The sequence below is a fragment of the Pleurodeles waltl genome, chromosome 10 (genome assembly GCF_031143425.1).
Source record: "Pleurodeles waltl isolate 20211129_DDA chromosome 10, aPleWal1.hap1.20221129, whole genome shotgun sequence".
In the NCBI taxonomy this organism is placed as follows: Eukaryota; Metazoa; Chordata; class Amphibia; order Caudata; family Salamandridae; genus Pleurodeles; species Pleurodeles waltl.
In genome coordinates, this window is record NC_090449.1 from 933,005,052 (window position 1) to 933,030,696 (window position 25,645).

Genomic DNA, 25,645 nt, shown 5'->3' on the forward strand with positions numbered 1-25,645 from the left:
TCAGAATGGTACCATGAAATCTATGTTTTGTTGTCAATTTTCCATTAGCAAACATAGGGGGTCATTCTGACCCTGGCGGTTTTGGACCGCCAGGGCGCAGAATGACGGAAGCACCGCCAACAGGCTGGCGGTGCTTCAAAGCCCATTCTGACCGCAGCGGTAAAGCTGCGGTCGGAAAACCGGGGCTGGCGGTTTCCTGCTGTTTTTGCCCCGGCTGGGCGAATCCGCCAGGGCAGCGCTGCAAGCAGCGCTGCTCTGGGGATTCTGACCCCCTTACCGCCAGCCTGTTTCTGTTGGTTTTCACTACCAGGAAGAGGCTGGCGGTAAGGGGTGTCCTGGGGCCCCAGGGGGCCCCTGCACTGCCCATGCCACTGGCATGGACAGTGCAGGGGTCCCCTAACAGGGCCCCGGACAGCTTTTCACTGTCTGCCTAGCAGACAGAGAAAAAGCAACGGGTGCAACTGCACCAGTCGCACGGCCGCAACACCGCCGGCTCCATTCGGAGCCGGCTTCTGTGTTGCGGCCTAATTCCCGCTGGGCCGGCGGGCGCTAACTTGGTTAGCGCCCGCCGTCCCAGCGGGAATGTTGGAATGCCGGCAGCGGTCTTTTGGCCGCATGGCGGCCGATTGGCGGTTCCCGTCTGGCGGGCGGCGCCATAGTACCTAGATTGCCTACCTGATGCACCTCTGTCCTAGGTTGAATATGCACAGTGTGAGGAGTGTCAAACAACAGCTTTTACTTTTTAGATATTTTTAAATCTCAGATGATAAATCCATCATCTGGTTGTACAATTTCCGATGCCCACTAACGCAGTATACTCAGTAGTTATAACTTCCATTCAACAGGCAATCCTGTGATATTGCCTGGCCTCCCTTCAAGAAGACGTACTGTGTGTGCACCAGTGGCACAAAAGCACAAATGATCTGACAACAAGTTAGGGGGATATATATTTAGGGTGTTTTTCCAGACTACCGCCTTATCTTTTTCTGTTTTATACTTTTATGACGCTTCACCTATTTTACGTTTAATGTAGATTCCCCTGAACACATCCCAGCAGCAGACGTCACAGTACCCTGCCAGGATCCATAATTGTCTGAATACTAAGAGATGCATCATTACTGCCCTGTGAATCTCACTGCCTCTGGTGCTCTTGTTAAATGGCATTAACAAAGCTAACCTCACTTTCTTCCCACTTCAAATATTTACTCATTTTTCATCGCTGTTTCAAGTTTTTTGCTTACTTCTGTGATAATAATCTGAATGTATTTCTTCTGCTCATAATATAAAAGTCAGATGGTGTTCCCATGAAATTCCAGACAGATAGCAGTACATCTTGAATGTAATATCAATAATGTAAACACGCTGGCGTTTTTTGTCTCAGAGTTCTTTATCATTTAGAATGTCCTACTGGATGCTGCATAAGGTGAATTTTCCAGCCCATCTCTTTTTCATACGATAATGTGGAGCGCTCTTGCTACGGATGCTTCCCTCCATCGCATATAAGTACACAATCTATGTATTGCTATGTGTCACCGTTCGATAAATAGTAATAATATATATGCTTTTAGGGTCGGCACGGTGCCCCAGGTGAAAAAGGTGAGCCAGGTCCCAAGGGAGAAGCGGTAAGTTTTTATTATATCTGCAAAATCACGTATTTTAAAATATTTGTTGATAGAAATATTGTATATATCTATATCTAAAATAAACTCTGGTCAAGACTTGTAGAAAATAAGCACAATCGATAATCGATTAATTGATTTAGGGAGTTTGTCTGTATCGAACTGAGTAAAATATTAGTTGACATAAATTCATGGACTAATCTATATTTAGTCAAATGATGTTTGGGAGAGGTGAGATTCCCATGTACCCCGTCCCTGAAAAGGCTGCTGGGATTTTGTAAACTCTGTACCTTTTTCGGATTGAGTGGACTACTAAAAACACAAAGGCACATGCCACATGATCCAAATTCATACTATATACTATCCAAGAGAGTGTAAATACATATACCATAAAAAGTAACTTTTAAATAATTATTATTTAAATCACTAGCTATATAAATAATTAATGCATGAAATTGAATTTATTTATGGTTTGAAGATAAGATGCAGACAGCTACAAGAGTTTAGGGTGTGCGGGAAACCTATCAAAATGATCACCTGAGTTTTAGATCGAACAGACTCAGAAAGGTGCAGATCAGCTTTATGCCAATGTTCAGTTACACCAGGGTCGGCCTTCAATGGTTGTTCAACCAGCTGGCCCTGTACACAGCTGCAAACCATTTGGAGGTAAATTTGCTCAAAACCAAAGTGGTTTCTTTTGGTAGGATGAGGCAGTTGGGTTCCAGGTGGTTTTACAAGAATAATAAACTGACTTCAGACTGACTCATCTTATGAATATATGTGAGTGCATTTTGATACTAGAGGCTGCTTTGTTACTCATAGGAAGGAGATTGAGGTTAAAGCCACAGACCTGCAAGTTGCACTTTCAAAGTTATTTAGATCTTTGAGGGGACCGAGCTTACTTCCATTATTGACAGTTATGAGAGCCAAGATCATCCCCTCACTGTCTTATGGTCGAGAAGTTATGTTGGACATTGGTTCATGTTTGCTAAACTGGTTGGTCATTAACATTTATAAGAGGGTTTTTCATTTTCCTCAATCCGCATCTCCTGTGCAGGTGCGGTTGGAATTTGGCCTTTTAGGACAGCGAGCAGAAGGTGCTGGCGCTTTTCTGAAACTTTGTCACAAAATGCTCCGGGCCAAGGCAGGCAGTCTGGAGTCAGTATTGTGGTTTGAAACCGGTGCGATTGATACGAAAGGGTCTCATTGTCTCTTTCTGACTGATTGCAGACAGCTATTAAAGGCTGACGAGCTTTGGGCTGCTAATCTTCCGCAATCTTCATTTAAACTGGATATTAAGAAGAGTATTCCGCTCTGGTCTTATCATTCTGATCGAGCTCTTCTCGCTAATCGTAAACATACTTGGTCGGTCATTATTTCATTTCAGCCTGGTACTCCAGTTGTTTACCTTTCCTGCACTTATGGTATTCATCTGAAAGTCAAACTCATGGCCCTAAGGATGGGTTATTGGGTTTTTCTGAAGCATCTTCCCATATGGAGTTCAGTCCCAGGGGAGGGTGTGACATGTAGTAGATGCAGTATCGGGAAGAATCCCTTGAGAATTTGGTTTGCCTGTGTCCGTCCCTCCTTCAGGAGTGCAGAACCATGTTACGGATAAGTGGAAAGAGTTGGGGGTTCACTCCTGTCAACAGGCTGTTATAGTCTCTTTGGATCCCAGGAATACAATGTTGAATGTTTTAGTGATTAAATTTATTAAGGCTGCTCTGGCCAAATTTCTTCAGGGCACTGTAAGCACAGTTTAATGTGCTCTTGCTCCGTTGGAGATGAACCACTCCTGTGTACGTACTGAGCTTTTACTTCAGTATTTTGGTTTTTACTCTCGTTGGCCGTTTTTACTGGTCGATTAATAAGTGCACGTAAGCACTTTAAGGGCCTCGGGTCAGTCGTTAGGTGGGCGCTGGGACCACAAGGGTGTCGGGAAGAAATTTTTACAATTATTTCTATGTATAATGTTATACTTTTTTATTGCATCTTTTTGTCCAGTGCTCCACCTTTAAATTAGTAATAATATGGATTAATCAACTATGTATTTATTTGCCATGTGCTTGTTTTACCATTATGACTACTAGCAATGAGGGTTATTTTAATTGTGTATTGTATTATTGATTGCTCTTGGATTTTAACTGTAATGGATTTTAATATCCGTACAATAAATAGTTACAACAACACTACAGATATGACTGCAGTGACGAGAAGACTGGAATGGGTACTTACCTGCTGTTTATTTTCCGAAATGACACCACTGGCGCTGCATTCTTCCTAAGTTGAATTGCAGACTGCAATGTGTGCACCGCCAATTTTAAAGTACACAAGCAACCACTGATGACCACAAGTTAATACTATCTTAAAATGTCTTGCTTCCTTCGTTCTTTTGATGTTTCCTTCCTTCCTTCTTTCTTGCGTTCCTCCTCACTTCTCTCCTCACTATCTTCCTTCCTTCTTCGCTTCCTTCTTTTTGCCTGTCATTCCTCTTTCTTTCAGCCCCTCACCCTTTATTCCATCCTTCCTTCCTCACTCCCCTCAACACTTCCTTCTGTTTCTACTTTTTTCTTCACTTCCTTTCTTTCTTGTTTCAGTCTCTTCTTTTGTATCTCTTCTCACCCCTCCTTTTTTTTACCGTGCCCCTTGTTTTTCTAAACTTGTTAATTTCCTCTCCCTCCCTTCCTTCCAACCTTCATTCATTTGTTTGTTGCATCCTTTCTTCTGTCGTCCTGAAGCCCTTTAGAGTTAACAAAACTCATAAGCACAAGAAGTGTCAGGAGGCCTCAGAGTGAGAAACCAAAATGAAAGGAACGTTGCAACGTAGTAAGTTACAACCAAGAGACACTTACATGAAAAGTGGTCCAACGATGGGAAGATATATTGCAGGAAGTAATCGCAGCCATTTTGAGCTGGGGAAGTTTCATAAAACTATTAAGTTCAAATGGCTGTAACCCAGTTGGTAAAACATGACAAGGAATTTCAAGGATGAAACTACCAGGATCAGGAGACAAATTGTCAGCATTCACACAGAACCGCCAAAGAGAGGCAGGAGACAAACATGTTGCAAACCATGTCTGCGATCTGTAGAAGTATGCCCAGAGTGAGTAAATTCACTTGAGACAAGCAGAGCACGCCCAACACCCATGGTCAGAAGATGAATTCCCCACATAAACTGTACTCACACCAATAACACCAGAAAAAACCCTGTAAGTTGTGGGAACAATTACCTCTCAACCGTGGAGCCAAGACCGACTGTGCTGGGTGCACGGGCCCACCACTGCTCAGTCCTTTGCTGTATAGTATCCTGCGACACCCACATCAGACAGGATTGGTAAACCAGATAACGTTCAATAGAGTGTGCTGATGGCAATGTACCCAATGTTTCCTAACAACATATTTGAAATTAAAGTATTTAAATTTCACTTTTGCAGTTTTCTGTCAGCATTCAGTAAATTTCCCACATTTCTACATATAACGTAACTAATTAGGCGAGCTTTGATGAAAGTTCTGCTCTGTAACATGAAAGTTCTTGTTTCATTTGAAAACTTTGTGCCTCACTACGACTTCGGCGATCTTTTTGGAAGACCGCCGAAGCCGCTGCATGCAACAGACCGCCAGTGCTGGCGGTCAGTTACCCGCCATATTAGGAGTCTTTGGAGGACTTCTGCCCATTTCTGGGTGGAAGTCTGACTCCAAAGCACCAGTCGCATCACCAGCACCGCCACAGCAGCAAGACTCCGCCCACCGTATTACAAGCCGTAATATGGCTTGGTGGAGTCCTGCTAGTGTGGTGGAGCTGGCGGTGGAAGACTGCCAGGCCCCATCCCCTTCCAGATGACCTCCTCAACAAAGAAGATAAGTAGGCATCTGAAAGGGGGTGGGGTGTCTGTGTGTCTGGGTTCGTGTGTGCGCCTGGTGGCGTCTGCGTGCATGTTTGCGAGTGAGTGAGGGTGTCTGAGTGGATGTATGCGTATGCTGAGGGGTGTGTATGTGAATGCATGCATGCATGAATGGGTGGGGGTGTTTGTGAGTGTGTGGATGGGTGGGGGTGCATGTGTGGTGTGCATGTGTGTGCCAGTGACAGGAACCGGGATTCCTGTAGCCGGGTGCGTGACTGCCAGAGTTTTTGTGGCAGGGTGACCACCCTGGAAAGCCTGGCGGTCTGCAGCCTTGTAGTCTGGCTAGCAGGCTGAGGCCTCCCACCTGGCTGAATGTGCACACCGCCGGCCGCATCGGTGTGACCGAACTGGTGGGCCAGGCAGCGTTGTGGAGGCTTGGCGTCTGCCAAGCCCCACAACTCGTGATGTGGCAGTCCTTACCACCGGATCTGCGGCGGTAAGACTGCCATGGCGAGTTTGGCGGCCTCATGACTGACAGTCTCGTTACGAGGGCCTATATCATTTAATTTGAAAAGTGCAAACAAGGAATACCCCTTATTAATTGATAAGCAGATGTTAATTGTCACACAACCCATTCATTTTAAAAAGCTTATCTCATTGTACGGGTCCAGTCTGGCATACTGCATTGGTGGGGAAGAATACTATGAAGCCCCACCTGATAAAAAACACCCTGACATAATAGCCAATTTCATGAGACCATCATATAAGTTAAAACTCAATTTGAAGCTCAAAGTGTTAACAGCCTCCCCAGGATTGAGGTCAAAACCAAGTTCCTGTATCCATAAAGGCAATTCCCACGATTTTGTGCTGCCATCTGCCTCTATTTCCTCAGTCTTAGCTGAATATAATATATGCCAGTGGCTCCCTATCCAGACCTGGGCCTCCGCTACATATTGTTGGATCTTTCAAACTGTCACTTCTCAATAGAAGATGATTTGTATGTTGCTGGTGTACATAACAAAGTGGAAGGTCTAGATTTGGTTTAGATGCATCAGAAACTTGATGCTGGTGTTAAAAAAAAACTCACTAACTGCGAGGTGCCCTGAGACATGCCACTTGGGTGACTCTTGGGTTGCAAATTTTGAACCTGACCACCTGAAAATAGTTTTTCGGAAAGTACTAAAACATCTATAACTTACTCTTCCATACTTTAAGTACTTGAGCATGGTCCATGTGATGGTATCATATGCTACTAATAAATCAAAAAATGATCAGGATTCTGTCTCCTCAGACTTGCCAACTTCGCTCAGCCTCTCAGGTGATGGCAAATTTACAAACTTCACTCCAAGAAGGACAGGTCTGTTGCTCTATGATACTACCAGGAGATCATTAACAGCAGACAAACCACTTGAAGACAGGAGAAGAATTTGTAATATTCACACCAGCAAGAAGACTTAATGACTCGAAGCATTCTCTGCACATCCTACATAAATACTGTCCTAATGGGGAAAGCTCTTACTACACAAAAATTACCAGTAAAGCCTCCAACAAAATCAGGGTACATTTTGTTTGCATCAATCACTTTGTGAATGGCCCTAGACTTCCACACTCCAAAGAGAAGTGCAAAGCAATCAGAAGCCACCAATGTTACAAGGGGAAGAAACCCATAAAATCTGAAAGGACATTGTCAAAAGGCAGCTCCAGACAAAAAAGCATCATGATTCCTCTGCACATCACTCCCAAATTAATGGTCTTTCATACCCTAACCTTCAATGACCTAATAAGTCTACTCTGCCCTTTAGGGCACCTATTTTGAAGACAAGATGTTCCTATTGTGTGTACTGATTGTCTTTATTATGGAGCTCTTACACCACTACTCAGTATCATCAATGCATTCTTCATCCAGTGCATATTCCTAGACTACCTTAAATCTTGACAGATCCTGCCCCTAATAAAAAAGCAAAACCTGAATCCTTCAGGCATTGCTTTCTACCATCCATTGTGTCAATTGCCATTCTTGACACGCATCATAAAAAATCTCTTGATAACCAACTGCATGACAAGATTAAATCCAACACCTTCATATACGACTACTTAACTGCCTTCAGGCCGCAATGTAGCACGGAATGTGAAATGTGTCAAGTTGTTGATGCACTTCAGATAACTGACAGTAAAAAATCTTGCATCATACTGTAGTGTTTGCCTTTTTTCGATGACACCATCTAACATAAAATCCTGATCAAAAATTGTCCTGCAGTCATCATCTCCTTCTTAAAGAGTGGATCCAAATTCGGTCAGATGAATTTCTCGAGGTGCAAACCCATTTCTGAGTTCTCAAAATAATTTGCGCTCTAAGCCTGTGACAGACAGCTACAACAAAGTTCAAGGCTAACTCTCAGTAATGAAGCTCAATGGCTTACTCAGTTATCTTCAGACAACACCACCGCCATCATGTCTCATACTTTATGTAACTCTTGCCCCTACTGCCCCACAACTGTGCCAGTCTGCCTGCAGTTCCCCTTCCTAGTACTTCACTCCTTGCATATATATATATATATATATATATATATATATATATATATATATATATATATACATACTGCAAGGAGAACATATCCAGTCACTTGGTTGCGATGAAAAACCCACCTGGTATAAATAGGATGTGTTCAATTGGCTCAAGGATTCTCTGTAAGAAGAAACCCTTGTAGAAAAATAATATTTTCCCATGTTGAACTCTTATATTTGAGTTTCTATGGAAATTACATAGGTCTCACATTCATTCTGTGTGTTTTTACAATATGTCTTCTACTTTCAAGTTGTTCATTTGACAATTCTATTGGTGTCTACAAAAAAATAAACACAAACAAATGGCAAACACTGCTGCCTGTTAAATGCTTGTGGATGCTATATATTGTTTAATTATAATCTCTTTATCTCAAAAGGGTGATGCTGTGAAAGGAGAGCAAGGAGAAAAGGGTGCAGAGGTATGTAGACTGGCTTGTACACTTCTTCATTCACATTCACAGAATGCCTCAGCAAAATGCATTAAATTACACAGTGTGATGCATCTAGTTACCATTTCATAACTGATGTGGGACCTTATGTAGAGGTAGGTGGTGGGAAAGCCTCCTCTCAGTGCCCTTGCCTCATTTATGGAGTGTAGAAAATTCAATTTCAGATGGTACCGCTTCTGAAAGTTTTCCTGGGGTGGACCTGATCTGGGTGGAAAGGGTTGGATCCTGGGCCCGACTGGCCATGGTAGGCATCAGGGGGTTTTCCCCGGGAGGCTCGAGGTGTGGGGGCTAATTTTGTTATTGGGGCTGGATTTAAAGTGGTGTAGCAATATCAGCCCCCAGTAACAAATGCAGCAATCCAGCATAATCCATTCACTCGTTTCCAGCCTCTGGGTGGGGGCTCGTCTGACAAAATTGCTTGGGCTGCTTTGGGTTCCCAGTCCAGCCCTGGTTGGAGTGTCCACTAAATTTAGGTCATCTGGTGCTATCTCCAACACTGGACTTTCTGTCAGGGATTGCCATGTAAACAACGGTGGCCCCACATTATTTACAATTGTGTCATCATTGAGTCTTTATTTTCACAAGAACATCATATTGTGCATATCTAACCCAAACATACCTGACATAGAGCCTTATTTACAAGTTGGCACATGTGGGACAGCCACCAAAAAGTGTCTGCCTTATTAGGGCCTCATTTACAAGGCCCTAGCGGCACACTGCACCACTGGAGCGTCATTTTGTTTGCCGCTCCAGTGGCACAGTGTGCCAGTCCATATTTACAAGACCACACAAAGCCACCTTGTGTGGCTTTTCATGGCCTTGTAAATATGGACCCCTTTCACGCACAACACTGCGTGAAAGGGTCGTTCCATGGGTGTTGCTTGGGGTGTTCCCACGCAACATCCATGGAACCCGAAGGAATCAGATACATTACCAGGTTTAAGTCTGGGAATGCGTCAGATTCCTACGCCACCACAGAGCTGATTTTGTTGACGCAACGGGGAGAATTATCTTTATTTATTTCTCACCATTGTTTCACCTTTCTTTGCATACTGCATTCTGCAGTAGATATAGAAAGAGGAAAACACCTCTTGTGATTGTTTTTGTGCAGGAAAGTCACCCTTCCTGCACAAAAGCAATCATCCCAACAATGCAGGCACCCTTGTACCGTGGTGCAAGGGTGCCTGTGTTGACACTAGGCAACAATTTGTGCACCACAACTGGTGAGAGGACAGAAATGTGCTGTATCATGTAGATACCTCTCATTCCTGCCCTTTCCAGTGGTGCAGGGTGGCGCAGCAAGACACTTGCTGCGCTCCCATGTGCCATGGGCCTCGTAACTGAGCACTTGGTGTGTATTGATGTTGATGGCGAATACGGTGCCTGCCGCTTTCCTGTGTTAGAAGAGTGATTGGGTAGATGATGGATATGTACTTGTTTAATACTCAGTAATTTAAACCAGACTCTTTAAAATGTGCAGAGTGAGCAAGTGGGTTATATTAACACTATTGCATACTTGGCTGTGGCTTATAGTGGTAATAGCGGTGATGATACACAACATTGTTACATCTTTGAGCATAATAAAAGCTATGGTACTAAGGCATTCGAACTTTACTGCGACACTCCTAAGGCAAATGCATTCGTTAATTACTCATATCTCCCTTCTATTGTGAAATATGGTAAGCACTGACTACATTAAATTGGCTAGTGCCACTTAAGAAGTAACTTGATTTTGAATAATACTGTTGGAATGAATCTTTCTAGAAAGCAAGATTTCCATCAAACATTATATCAACTATGGGATCCACTTGATTGTGTCATGCCGTAGTGACATCACTCACAGATGGGCCGCCTAGTTCACAAGTGTGTGTGAAGATCATGAATACAGGTATACCGCTAGTGAAGACATTACACTGTACATACAAGCAGTCAGAAAACAAAGTTAGTTGGTATGTATACTTTAAAACTTGTAAATATTCAATTTTATGAACACATTAAAGCTAATTGAAAATCAAATACCATCATTTGCCAGCCTGGAATTTGAAGTGGCGGAAATTGGAATTGCACAATTATAAAAATCATGAAAAAACTTTTTGAGCCAATCTGATGATCTGCACTAAGTGCAATGACTATTTACAAGCAGAAATAATATTTGTTGAACTTCCTGGCCCAATGCATTTCACTCTTGATCTACAAAGGGATGTGTTGACGTTGGCCATTGAACGCCACACTATGGGGGTTATTCCAACTTTGGAGGAGGTGGTAATCCGTCCCAAATGTGACGGATTTACCACCAGCCGTATTACGAGTTCCATAGGATATAATGGACTTGTAATACGGCTGGTGGTATATCCGTCACTTTACCGTCACTTTTGGGACGGATTACCACTTCCTCCAAAGTTGGAATAACCCCCTATGTTTTTACATGTGCCAAAGCTGGGATGGTGCGGGTAGAAGCAATCTGTCACTCACTGCTGTATCACGTGTGTAAGGTAGTTTCAGTGTACAGCAGCACTTATGACCAGCTAGAGTGTAACTGCGCCATATTTAATATATGTATAAAGTCATGAAGATGCCTGTTTTCTACATCTTTAAAAATCCTCAGCATTGTCCTATTAAGGCAGAACCTGAGGATTGCAGCGTGCAACCATGGGTGAGCATCTCCTGTGTTTCGTTCTGTGTGGGAGTGACAATATTGATAAGGAAAAATTAGTCAATGACAACTTTATCATGGCAATTTTTTTCATTAATAAATGTCCTGAATAAAGATATTTTTTTCTCTTTTGGCTGTTTGTGTTTTCTCCATATACTCTCCACGCACTGTGTCAACCGTTCTCCTGTACATTTCGGGGTACATATTTACTAAGAAGTGGCTCATCAGCTATGATGCGCCACTTTTCTTGCGCCTCCCTAACGTCACCATGGTAGCGCCATATTTACAAAACGGGGCACCAGGGTGCATGTTAGCACAATAGCGTCAACACTTTTTATGCTATTGTGGCGCATTGGTCGACTAGCACCAAAAATTATGCCGCTAGACTAGCAATGCGTGGGAGGCCCATTTAAAACAATGGAAGCATCACTTTAACGCCTGCTTTGGGCAGGCTTAAAAATGATGGGAGAAATGGCACAGTGAAATCTCGTAAGTTTCGCTGCGCCATTTTTCTAGGCCTCCTAACTGGGGAAAGCCCCCCTTGCATACATATGCTGTGGTACGACTTCCCTGCTGTCTCCTTGTTCAAAAAGGTCACTGTTATAGCCTTTAACACACAGCATTGTATGAGGCAGGGCTGTGAGATTCATTGTTCAATATCATCGCCCATAAAAGTATGTCTGAGACACGAAATTTATTTCACAATTTCTTAGTCTGTGTTGCCGATAATGTCCCTGCTGTGTAAGTCACATTCCACAGATGCATCTGTTATGTTACTCGTGGAAGGATCCATAACAGAGAGCTGCGTGGAATGCAACCGAGTGCGACAAAGATCCATTCTTGCCCTCAGTGGGCGTAAGAGCTTTAAAAATTGCTGCGTTTGTGGGGATAAGACTGTGATTCATTCTCTTGCTGAATCCAACTCATTTTTTAACTTAGCATCTAGAGGAAGAGTATCATTGTAGTAGCATTGTTTAGAAGACTAGTGAATAGTCCTTTTCTATACATTCGCTAACAATTCACACGCTCATCATTTCAGTTCTGTTCGCATTTTTTTGCCGTGGGAAACCTAACTTGTCCAGCTTCCCCAAAACTATCTCTCATCTGCTCTTTACATTGTAGCAGTAACTTGGAGTTTGGTGGAGCTCCTGAGCTGCATAAGAAAGATATTGTATGTGTAGATTTAGCTTACACCTGCAGATGCCTTTTTTAACAAAATACATTTGAAATTCACAAAAGGTAGTTTTACCTCAACATTTTAGTCTCTAAAGCCGGTGAGATTGAGTTATTTTGGAGAGTGATTTAAATCAATGGCGAGGAAAAATGTTTTCAGGGTGGTTTATACCATTCAAGTGGTGTGCACGCTGAATATCAAAAAAACTATATCGGGGACATTAGGGTTGCCACCTGGCCAGTTTTATACTTGCATGACTGATATTTGAATGTCATGACGGTACACAAATTAGAAAAAGCACCTAAAACGCGTTTTTCCCCCTTATCAGTGTGTACTTTAACCAGTAACTATTAAAAGAAAACTCTTTAAAATGTGTTGCACAGCTGCCTAATGACCCATGACTGATAATTAAAGTGAATAATACGAGAAAGGCCATGTTAAAAATTAATACAGGCAATTTCATATAAAGTTCTATGTAAGCATGCCCAGACCTTTGCTGTTGAACAGATGGATGGTATCTCCCCTGGGAAAAGTGGCAACACTAATTATGGCCCTGGTCAGTCCAGGAATCTCTCTTTCCCTGTCAGATGAGCAGTGCTCTATGAAAGACACTCTCTATGAGGCCCCACACACTCTTGGAGTGGGCCTTGCAGACTCTGCCTAAAAGAAACACAAACTACTATTTTCTATATTTCGCTTTAGTCTTTGATCTGGACGTGTCCGCTCAGAGCATGCTGCTCACTGAAGCTGCTTTAGGGAGACACACATTTACTGTGGACAAGCTGAGGGGGTCCCCTTCTGTACTGAGTTCTGGGCCCCTCATACTGCATGGGGTCTCCATTACCTTCTTAGAAGGTGCGGGAACGTTTTTATCCATATGGAGGAAAAACGTTCCCAAGTGCAATTACAGTCATGAAATGCATTTTTGTATGCTGGAGTACTCCTGGAAATCTGATGTAGTACTTGTGGGAAGCTGCGACAGTCGCAGCTTTCTTTGCATTCTCTTGGAAAACATTTCTTTCAGCTCATAAATCTGCATCCAGCTGGGTGCAGATTTACTAATTTATTTAGAATCTGGCACACCATGGTGTCTACTTGCTGCACATTATGTGATCCACAGAGTGAGTGGTTGACGTTTACTGAGACTCCTTACTTGTAGCAGGAAAGTGCATTTCTGTTCTCTCCTGAGAGGGGGCAGATGACCTAAGGTCTTTGGTGGTTTCTGTTTCTCTGCAGCCACTATCTGAATGGAAAGTGTGTGAGGTGTATCCCACAGACTCTCACCAGTTCTTAGTTTTGACTGTTTTACCACGCTTCTTGCTTTTTTGGCTTGAAACAAACCTTTGGGACCAGGAGGGCCACACAAACAGTAAATAATAAATTCATACAAGATGATGAATTACACCAATAACTGCAAACTCTTCAAACTATCCTCACCACCCAATCACTGATCCGCACTCCTCCACCTATTAGTAACTCTCTCTATCCTTACACTCATCCATTGACATCCCTTCCTCTCCACCCACTCCTATGCTGGCCCTCATACCTGAAAGTAGATTTCAACTACACCTATTATTCCATTACCTGAGCAGTATGCCCTACTGTTACTCCTCTGTTTATATGGCATTTCCATAGTGCACACATAGCCAAAAGGCATCAGAGCACTGTACAGGTACAAAGCATGCAACATAGTTAATTACCTTAACACCAACATTTGCAGTCCTTGTGAATCACAGACACAGCTTAATTTCCTCAAGTGCTCAAATAGTTTTCTGCTACCTCTCTGACTATTCATTCTCAGTCTTCTAGCAGGCAAACTCATCAAGGGGTATCCCCAAAGCTCAGGCTGCCCCCTTCATCTCTGTTTACATTATCAACTTTAGTGATATCATCTCTTCCTTTGGCATGCCCTACCACCTACCACCTCTTCATCAATAACTCACAGATCTTCTCTTTTTGAACCTTCACTCCACCTCTTCAAGTCAGAAATTTGAGTTGTCTCACAGCCATCTGGCACATTATGTTTTTCAATTCCTGTAAAATACAGATTTTCTACTTTCCATCCTCTCATCTTTGTCTACCCTGACTTCCATCCCACCCACAACCCTTTCAACCTCTGGCAGTGTGAGAAATCTGGATTTGTAATTCCACTCTAGTTACCACCACTGCCACCACTACTGAATAATTGGATGGTGAGCTTTCATTGCTCTAGCCATCAGCTCTCTGACCATCACCCTCACTTTAGTAATCTGGACTAATGCAAACTCACCTTGGTGGTCTTCCACAATGTACATTCCTTCTTTGATAGTCTATGACAACTCACTTCCTTACCTCTTCCTGAAGGTTTCTCTACTCAAACATTACATTTTTCTACCCTCAACCATCTTCACCTTTCTTGTGAACTTTTGTTCAATATATCTAACCCTCTTCTTTCCACTTTTTCAGACTGCTTTTACAACGTACCTTCCTATACTTTGGTACCAGTACTGATAACGTCTGCACATTATCACATTTTCCTACCTGAAAAAGACACACGATGTCTTCAAATCAGATTCGGACCCTATACAGATACCGAAGGGACAACAGGACACAGGTGACAGCAATGGCATGGCATATCTGCTCCCACCTCACTTTTTAGAGACAGCTGATTATCTGGCTTTGTAAAATGCCAGCGTGACGGACATCTCTCCAGACATTGACATAGGCCGTCCTCCAGGCTCAGCCCCGGTGGAAAAGGAATTGTTCCACTCAGTGCTTAAGAAAGCTGTTGAATTGCTAGAACTGTGTCTATCAGTGGAATTGAAAATAAACATTTTGACAGAAGTACTGCCATTCACCTCTGGGTCAACAGAATCGCTCCTACCTTTCAGTGAAGAAGTATATGAAGGACGTATGGGACAAACTGACATCTGCACGTGCAGTAAATAGATTTGTGGAAAGATGATACAGGGTAACACCAGGGATCCACCATTTTTGTCTGGTCATTCATCTCTGGAGAGCCTTGTAGTGCAGGCCTCTTCATGTGGTATGCAGAATCTGGGATCCCTTCCAACCCACCTGCCTGACAGAATCCAATGAATTTAAGACAATGGGAAAAAATGGCCTTTTTACCTGAAAGCATAGTGCTTCATTCTCTGAACTCTGCATTCCTCCTAGCTTTATAGGACATGCCAGCAATGGTAGTGTCCAAACCGCATGATCATTTAAAAGAAAAACATAAGTGAGGTTGTCCATGATGGCCAGGATGCATCAAGATACATCATAAGGACAGGAGTGTATGCAATTGATTTAGGAGCAAGGGTTGTGGCCTTCTCTGTCTTGCTACACAGGCACGTCTGGTTGAGATCTATAAGTCATCTAGCACCACCGAAAGACAACAGACAATTCAGGAAATTTTGCTTCTATCACAAGGCTTTAAATTCTGGCAGCATCAGACCACTTCAGCAGTGGCAACAGAAGCCCCATGTCAGGCAGTACAGGGCCAGAGGCAAGGAAAGAGGCCAGCAGTCTCTGCTGCTCTCCTCCTCCTTCTCATCTTCCAAACCACCTCGCATAGACCCATTAGCTCACACGTGAAGGTGCATTTACATCCTGTTCGAGGACAGGTTTTCTCCTTTCTGAAAACCTGGAAAGGAGCAACATCGGACCAGTGGGTCTTTCAAATTGTAAATGGGGGAAGACCCTACCCTTCAAGCAAACTACTCTGCACATCTTATCCCCATTGCCCCATTCAGTCAAAAGAATATCTTCACATATTGCAGCAGGAAGGGACAGCTCAGCTGCAGAGAAGAGCATTCGAGGTGTTGCCAGAGCAGGAAATTGTATTGTGGTGCTTGTTGGACCAGACTTTCTACAGGGTCATCCCAGATTTTGCCTTCCTTTGCTGAACCCATTTTGTTGGCTATTAGGACTTTGACCTTTACTCCTGCTAAAAAGTGGAAAAGGACTTTACCTATTAACCTTTTTTAAACATGGTAAAATTGGCCTACATCTGATTGGTACATTTTATACGTCCTTAGTGAATGAACTACATGTACCCAGGGCCTAAAAATTAAATGGTACTTCTGTGCTGCAACACTCATTGTGACACCCACTAAAGCAGCACTGTAAACATTTCTCAGGCCTGCCACTGCAACCTCTATTACAGTTTTAAATTGCCATTTCCACCTGGCAAAATAATATGTTCGCCATGTCTAAACCTTGCTTTCTAATGCATTCAAATCACCTCTAAAGTAGGCCCTAACTGTTCAAAGGGACGGGTCCCCCGTATTTAAAAGGTAGAACAAATACTTACGTATAATAAGTCCTGACAGTGAAGAACGCCTAAAGAAAATTTTCACTGTTGTAAGGATATCTCTACAATGGATGAACACTGGCTTACCTTATCACACTTAATAAGTGATAACTTCAGTTTGGAGACACAAGGAGAAATGCTTCTACCACTTATTTGAACTGTAATTTGAAATCCTCTTTAATGATAGATTCAGATTTTAAGTTACCATTGTGAAAATGCCACTTTTAGGAAGTTGGCATTTTTCTGCCTAAATCTATTTAGCTTTTCTGCCATTGTCCAGTGTCACTTGACAGTGAATGGCTCTCCTGCGGTGTTTTGTGTATTCCTTCCTGAGCTTCAAAGTGTAGCCTCAGAGCTATGACCACCCCTTTCTTACTTCAAAGGGCTGCCAGGGTATCCAGGAAGCCTCATTGGCAGTCAGATTCAGTTTCCGTGTTGGCCTCTGTGAAGTCCGTTCGCGTACACTGTGAAACTGGGAACGGTGATTGTTGGTGCCAGAAACTGTGGGCAGGATGTCTGGCCAGATGAATCCGATTGGTGATTCATCGGTAGTGGCGACTTCTGTGGTGTCTCAGAATGAATCTCTGGATCTTTTTAGGGAAAAGTTGGAACCCAGATCTCAAAGTCCAGTTCTTGACATTTTGCGGTTCAAGGAGTACACTCTAACACCAGCCAAGGGCCCAGGACATTTCAGGAACTACTTGAGAGTTAGAACTCACTATCCCTGAAGCCACTAGCAAGGGCGTTAGAAATTGGGTTTCTGGTTGGAAGATGTATGCACCTGTCCAATCAAGAACCACAATCGTAGTCAAGGAAGGTAACATACACACCCTAAATTATCTTGTGCTCACCCTGTGTTAGCTTCGCACAGAGCACTCAGGCTTAACTTAGGATGTAATGTGTAAAGTATTTGTGCAGCACTTCAAACAGTAAAACAGTGAAAACACAACACAAACAGATAACACACCTGTTTAGGAAACAAGAGCTTAATTTAATGAACAAAACAAGACCAAACCGACAAGAATCTGATAAGTGGAACTTGAGATATGACTTTTTGAAGCATAAACTGAAATGTAGTGCTTAAGAGCATAAAGCGCCAACTAGAGCTATCAGGTCACGCTAGACCAGGTCCAACCTGTTGTGAGGAACAGGGGAGGTGATGTGTTGTCGTCAATCCTTAGGATGTAGGTGATGCCTTTGTTCTGAGCCATGCAAAATCAGATGTGCATTGGAAATTAAGGTGATGCACCTTTCTGTCAGCATTGCCATGTCCTCGTTTTTTCGCAGCAGTATCGATGCGTTGCATTCAAAGGAGAAGCACCGGTTCCGAATGGCGCCACAGCAATGATGTTTTGATTTTGACTGGAACAGACCTTTATATCCATTTCCAAGGGCCCAGGACTTGACAGGGCAAGACTCACATATGGCAGAGTCCAGGTGCTGTGGCAGGTGAGTTGGAAGTCTTTTATGTCCCCATGACTTCAATCAGGAGGCAAGCTAGTAAGCCCCTGTAGTCACTTTGGTTCTGGATTGGAGAGATGCAGGCCCAGTCCTTCTCACTCCCAGGCAGGGAGGGCAGCTGGCAGCAGAGCAGCACAGCAGAGCAGGAGTCCAGCAGGGTATCAGTCCAACAGAGTGGCAGTCCTTTCAGCACACCAGTCCTTCTTCTTGTCAGTTTATCCACAGGTCCGGAAGTGTACTGAGTTGGTGGGGTCTGAGGTCCAGCACTTATACCCAATTGTGCCTTTGAAGTGTGGGAAGACTTCGAAGAGATGCCTTTAAAGTGCACAGAGTCTCTTCCCTTTCAACCTGGTCCAGACACACTACAGGGGGCAATGCAGGCCTTTGTGTGGGGACAGGACACAGCCTATTCAGTTGTGTCAGATCCTCCCTCCCATCCTGTCCAGGATGTGGAAGCTCCCTTTGTGTGTGGCTGTCTAGAGGGAATACACAAAGCCCGGCTGTCACCTACCCCATATGTGTATTAAGAGACTGGCAGAAGGCACCAAATGGCTAAAGTAAGAAAATGCCAACTTTTTTAAAGTGCCATTTTCAGAATTACTATTAAAAATCTAACTTCACCATAAGTTGAGATTTTTAATTGTGATTCCTGAGACACCAAATGTGGGGGATCCCATCCCTTCCCAATTGGAAATGACACTTACAAGCTGTAATAAGGTAATGCCAATGGTATGCTATGGGAGAGATAGGCCCTGCACCAGTGAAAATAGAATTAAGAGTTTTTCACTACTAGGACATGTAAAACCTAAAAGAACATGTCTCACTTTTTAAATACACTGCACTCTGCCCATGTGCTGCCAGGACCTACCTTAGGCATGACTTATATGTATTAAAAAGGAAGGTTTCGGCCTGGCAAGAAGGTTAATATCTTGCCAGGTCAACATGGCAGTTTGAAACTGCACACACAGGGTCTACAATGGCAGGCCTAAGACATGTTGAAGGGCTACTGAAGTGGGAGGCACAATTAGTACTGCAGGCCCACTAGTACCATTTAATGTACTGTCCCTGACCACAGGTAGTGCACTTTACTAGGGACTTAAAAGTAAATGAAATATGCCAATTGTGGATAAGCCAATGTTATGTTTTAAGCAGAGAGCACATGCACTTTAGCACTGGTTAGCAGTGGTAAAATGAAATGCCCAGAGTCCTAAAGCCAGCAAAGATGAGGTCAGCAAAAGAAGAGGTCTGAAGGCAAAAAGTGAGCAGAAACCATACCAAGGATGCCAAGTCTAACACGGGGTAAATTGAGTTGGTACTGGTCAGCTGGATTCAGCAGAGTCCTGGGCTTGTGGCAGCTTTTTTGTTCCTGGAGCCTAACAGGAGCCTAGCCAACTTGCCCTTCGAGACCACTCTTCAATCATCCTGAGTGCAAGTGGGAGCAGGGGCAGCGCTTGAGGTTTCTCTCCACAGATTACAGTAGGTGCAGTCCTCTTTCTGAAAACCAGAATTCAGCAGGTGCAGTCAATTTCTGTCTTCCACAGTTTCCGAGGTGTTCTGAAGAAGGTAAGCAAGGGTGTCACTTTTATATATAGCACTAGCGCGTAGGTGGGATGACTTCATAATTAATAGAGAAAAAGTCCACAGAGGCATCCCTACCCACTTTGACATTATTTTCTGGGGGCTCAGCCCTAAACATTCTACAGTGGTCAGCTCTGCCAAAATACAACATAGCAGAGTCTTTCTTTTTCTTGGTCAAAAACCCATGCACACCCCTGAAGTGTTTGCTGGTAAATGAGGAACTCCCCAAGCAAAACCAGTTCTGGGATAGGTTTGCCCCCACCGATATTGGTGCCACTCTGATTACATGGGCAATGGCAGGGCACCCGTAGGTGAGAGTTACATCTGCCTGTGAAAGTGGCTGTTCCTATTAATCTTATAAAGTTGGGGAGCATATTCCCCAAGCCTCCAGTCAGGAGGAGCTCATACCTCCTCCCAGTAAAGGTCCTTTTATTCCGATCTCTGAGAGAAATTCACACCTCCCAGCAGGCTGCCAGGAGACAGTTGGGAATTATCTCTGCAACAACTGTTAGAGGTTTTAAGCAGGAAATTGGCAACTTTCTAAAAGTGGCATTTTCATAATAGCAATTTAAACTTCGACTTTACCATCAGATTGGATTTTAAATTCCTATTAATTTGAGTCCTTGATCCACTGTACTAGCTATTTTAAAACTGAAGTTATGCATTATAAGGTATTATAATGTAACCCAGTGTGTTTAAATGGACAGCCAGCCTTGCTGGAGTGAAAAATGACTTTGGAGATTCTTCACTGCAGAACTTATAAAACGTAAGTAAATGTAGCCAAATTTTTAAACACTATTCACCCTGCCTTATGGGCATCTAGGGCCTCACTAAGGGGTAGCCTGTACGCATTACAAATAATGTTTTAAGGCTGGCAAAAGGTTTATTTTTCCGATCACCTGGGGGAAAGGTGGAGGTAGGTCGAAGCACACCCTCCACTAAAACTCAAAATCAACACAAACAGGTGTGAAGGCTGTATGGGGATGACCTATTGTGTTCTATACCATAATTATAACACTACTTGGGTGGTAGGGAATTTCCTTGCGAGATATACATCTTATTGCAAGAGGAGACCTCACCCATTCTTTGTGGCATGCTTCATCATAGGTGACCTCTCCAACCCTGGATGGATGATGCCACCAGGGGCGGACCTGACGTCGAAGTAGAGGGCGATCTTAGATAAAAAAAGTTCCTGGACAGGGGATGAGGATGGGACTTGGAGCGCGGTTAGGGCTCCCCTACAATGCACGTCTTGATGAATGTATGACTACGTGGGTATCATCTCCTCCCACACTATGAAGTTTGGTTTCTCCTAAGTTAGGGAGAAATAACCCACTACCAGTGTAGGGCTCACCTTAACACTACTAATTTGTATTCACTTACTGACAATAGGAAAGTCAGTTTATTTGGGATCCCCTGGCCCTGAAGACTACCCATGAACTGTATTGGCTAGAAATACGGTTGAAACATGTCGGCATATCAGGGATGATGGGGCCATCAAGTCTGCATCCCATCTCAGTAGTGTTTTTAACTTTATAAGAGGTTTCCACAATAAAGGTGATAACCTGGGTTCACCTCTAGGTAGTTTTAGTTATCTCAATCCCTTTCTGTCCAGGAAATTTATATCTAAGAACTCCCTGTACTTTGAGGTTGAGTACGCTGTGGTGGTGTCAACCCACTAGGGTGGGGAGAGGTTACCTATCATGAAGCATACCAAAAAGAGTGGGTGAGGCCTCCTCTTTTAATAAGATTGGTATCCTGCAAAGGAATTTCACAGCACCCAAGTAGAGTTATAATTCTGGCATAGACCACAATAGGTCTGCCACATATAGCTTTCACACCTGTGTGTGTTGATTAAAAGGTTAATTTTGCCAGGTCGAATTTGAAGTTGTTAGACCTGTCAGCTTTAGGGTGGTCTTCCCCCAGAAGTTTTGCTTCTCCTCCTCCAATTTTTGTTGTCCTTGAGACTCTGAGCACATTACCACTGCTAACCAGTGCTAAAGTGCATTTGCCCTCTCCTAAAAAAACATGATAATATTGGCTTATACCGCAGATGGTATATTTAAATTACTTATAATTTTCTAGCAAAGCAAACTACATGTGCTCAGGGCCTTTAAATTAAATACTACTAGTGGATCTGCAGCACTGATTGTGCCACCCACTTAAGTAGTTGTTTGAAAATGTCCCGGGCCTGCCATTGTAGAGCCTGTACGTGCAGTTTGTTCTGCCATTTGGACCTGGCAGAATAAACCTGTTTCCAGGGCCAAACCTTCCCTTTGTACACACAAAGGTCACCCAAAGGGCAGGGTCTAGTGTTTATAAAAATGAGGACATATGCTGTTAGGTTATACATGTCCTGGTAGTGAAAAACTATTTGCCTTATAACATCATAAGCACAGCTTGCAAATGGAAAGAAATGACCCCTCCATGTTTGGCATCTCTGGAGTCACAATTTAATATCCTATCTTAGTTGAAGTCGGATTTTAAATTGCAATTCTGAAAATGCCAGTTTTAGAAAGTCGGCATTTTCTTGCTTTAGCCATTTGGTGCCTGCAGCCTGCCTCTGGTTACATGCCTAGATGTAGTTGGCAGTTGGGCTTTGTGTATTCCCCCCAGAGAGCCACACACAATGGGAGCTTAGGTCTGGCTTAACAGGGTCATACTAAGCAGGAAAGGAAGGAGGAGTTGGACACAGGCTAACTTACAGTTAAATAGGATGTTTCCTGTCCTCACACAAAGGGCTTAACAACCCTGTATTGTCACTCCAGCCAGGTTGGAGCCAGGGCAGTGGTGGAAGGGAATTCCCTGAACTTCAAAGTCACTGTCAAGAAACTTCTCCCACCTTCCAGAACCAGGGCACCAAATTATGAATAATGCATCTCAGACACCACTACTTCAGTACACTTCTGGTCCTGAGCATACACTGCAGGAAGAAGGATACTGTGCTGCTGAAAGGACTGCCACTCTGCTGGACTGCTTTTCTGAAGGAGCTACTGCCTTGCTGTGCTGACTTCCTGTCCGCTGCCCTCTTGCCTGGTGAGGAATAACTGGACATGCAAAATCCATCTTGAACCCAGGACCCCAGAGTGACTCAAAGGGCTAGTCTGCTGGTCTCCTGATCTGAGCCTTCGGGACACAATAGGCTCCTCACATCTTCTGGACCTGTCTTCCATGAGTTTCTGACCCCCAGTAGGTGCCTCTCAGGTCCTTGGCCCTTTGTGTGACTCAAGAGCACTGTTATTCAAACTTTAGGGTACTTCATGACTGTGAATGGCCTCATTCACATCAGAACCGCACTGCTCATACAGAGAATCAGGATTAGCTGCTGCAAGTTCATCTCTTCACACAGCAAGCATCGTCCGCTAGCATGGATTGCTACTGCGAGGCTTCATCCCACCCGCCTGTGGTGCCTGGCCTGCTATTCGCACTCCACCGACCGTCACCTACAATGCTGTCCTTGCTTCCAGAGAACTTCTTCCCAGGGAACTGGACTGTTGGCACAAGACTTGAGGAGGTAAACCTTCAGTGGGACTAATCTGGGACTGTATCTGAACCTTCACTTTTATAAACCTACTAGGTTAGCCTCAAGTGAATAAATCTAATTTGTGCTGGAGATGTCCAGCACTATGGGCCAGATGTAGCAGGGCTTTTGCGCCTCGCAAATGGTGAAAAACGCCGTTTGCGAGGCGCAAAAGCCTCTACGCGATGCAGAAACGCAGTCGGAACAGACTCGCAAAATGCGTTTCCGACTCGCAAATAGGAAGGGGTGTTCCCTTCCTATTTGCGACTCGCAACGCGATGCAAGTTGATTTGCAACCGCGAAAGCGGTTGCAAATGAACTCGCAGTTACCACTTGAAGTGGATGATAACTCATTCGCAAACTCATTTTGTGAATGATCCCAAAAATATTTTTTCAGAGCAGGCAGTGGTTTCGTTTTTTTTTTCTAAGTGCAGCTCGTTTTCCTTTAAGGAAAACGGGCTGCAGATAGAAAAAAAAAACGGCTTTATTGCAAAAGCAGTCACGGACATGGAGGTCTGCTGTCTGCAGCAGGCCACCATCCCCGTGAGTGCCCAGACTTGCAATGGGGTCGCAAACTGCGACCCACCTCATTAATATTAATGAGGTGGGTCTTTGCGACCCCATTGCGAGTCGCAGAAGGTGTCTGAGAGACCTTTCTGCATGGCAAATTGCGAGTTGCAATTTGCGAGTCGCTCGGACTCGCAAATTGCAAGTCGCAATTTGCTTTCTTCCTACATCTGGCCCTATATTCTTAAATGCCTCCCACTACTGAGTAAGTGCTGGGCAGCTTTAATACATGTGGACAATATCTGCTTTGGAGCAAAGTTATCTAGGACATTTAATGGAAGCAATTACATATATTGTATGGGGTCTGGTTGGGGTGAGATATGCTCTATGAAGTACTTTAAATTGAATCAGTTTAAATCTCATGATGTTCAATATTTTCAAGAGCATTTAATTTTCGTAGCTCATTCCTTGGTTGACTGAATTTCATTTATGTCACGTTCCCTTAACTCTTAGTGGAGAAAGGTATTTTTTGAGTTGCTGTAAAAAGTCTAACATATAGGCCCTAATTACGACTTTGGTGGGCAGCGAAAGCCGCCTGCCAAAGAGCCGCTTCAGGATGACCGCATATGAGGATGTCCCTCTGCGGTACCTATAACACACCACAACATTGACGCCGGCTGGTAATCGAGCTTGCGGCAATGTTGCGGTGAGTCAGGTGCGACAGCACCCGTTGCACCTTTTACTGCCCGTAAATTGGGCAGTGAAAAGCGCAATGGGTCTGTCCATGGGGCCCCGGGTGCCGCCTTGCAACCGCCATGCAAAGGCTTGCTGAAAGGGGACTCATAGTCCAGGCTGCCCTTGCCGATTGAGGCTGACAGCTCCGCCAGGCTGGCGGCTGGCGGCTGGCGGCAACCTGGCGATGCCAGCGGTCGAACCGTGGCGGCTCTGCCCATAGTGTTGTGACTGCTTTTCAGGCCCTGCCATGTGTTAGTTTGGTGGCTCTTTGTCTCTCTGTTTCTATGTGGATTTTTAACCAGGTTTGACATAATTTATGAACTGGCCCATCAACTATTTTGTTTCAATTCTTCAAATATTAGTATTTTGTGATTATCAGGTAGCTCACCTAGTGTTGGAATTACTTAGGCATGCAGTGCAAAAGATTGAACCCAATTTGCAAAACTTGGGATGCAGCATTAATGGTAATTCTACAGGGGTATGTTTCCTCTTTTTTTAGTTTGGCTAAACATTTCCTCCAGCAGTATTTAGCTGCATTCAATAGTCTTGATTGCTTCTTGGATCTAGTATTTAGGTCTATCACATGCAAGGTCATTAATTCCCCATTCGTCCGGCTTCCAGTGTATTTTTATTTTCTCCAGTATTGGGTTACTAATCCACCTCGTCGCCCATTGTGCAGCAAGGGATGAATTCTCATAATAGGAGACACCGAACACCACCCTCTGTGACTGGTAGCTGCAGTGTACACAAAGCCATCTTGTTTCTTGTTCCTCCACAAGCCAGACCTAAGAGCAAGTTATTCAAGTCCCTGAAAATTCAATTGGGTACTATTAATGGCATGGTTATAAAAAATATATAGGAGGTGAGGAGAGATGACCATCTTAGAGAGGGCCAGTCTGCCTGTCACTCAGAAAAATAACTTATTAAAGAATTGGGTAGACTTCTTTCCTGCCACTATCATTCTTTCTAAATTCTCTCCATTGCATCCTGGTCCTCCTGATAAATTTAGATCCCCAAGTACTTGAAAGACCCAAGGCTCCAACTCAGTGATAGTGTTAAAAAATTGCCCTCTCTAAAGGGTCACCGCAAACTTTTTGCCTTCCTCCTCCTCTTTTTCTGACTTCGTTTTTGTTGGCTTTAGGGCTCCTAGCACTTTTCCACTGCTAACCAGTGCTAAAGTGCATCTGCCCTCCCCATAAAACTTGGTAACACTGTCTCATAACCAATTGGCATATTTAATTTACTTGT

At 43.8% G+C, this 25,645-nt stretch overlaps 1 protein-coding gene across 1 annotated transcript in view; it reads left to right on the top strand.

Moving 5' to 3' along the window:
* Positions 1 to 25,645, top strand: part of COL28A1 (collagen type XXVIII alpha 1 chain) — a 407,146-nt gene that overhangs the window by 74,995 nt on the left and 306,506 nt on the right. The window contains exons 6-7 of the mRNA XM_069211728.1: positions 1,569 to 1,622; positions 8,404 to 8,445. Coding sequence (XP_069067829.1) covers positions 1,569 to 1,622; positions 8,404 to 8,445 — 96 coding nt within the window. The remainder of the gene's footprint in view (positions 1 to 1,568; positions 1,623 to 8,403; positions 8,446 to 25,645) is intronic.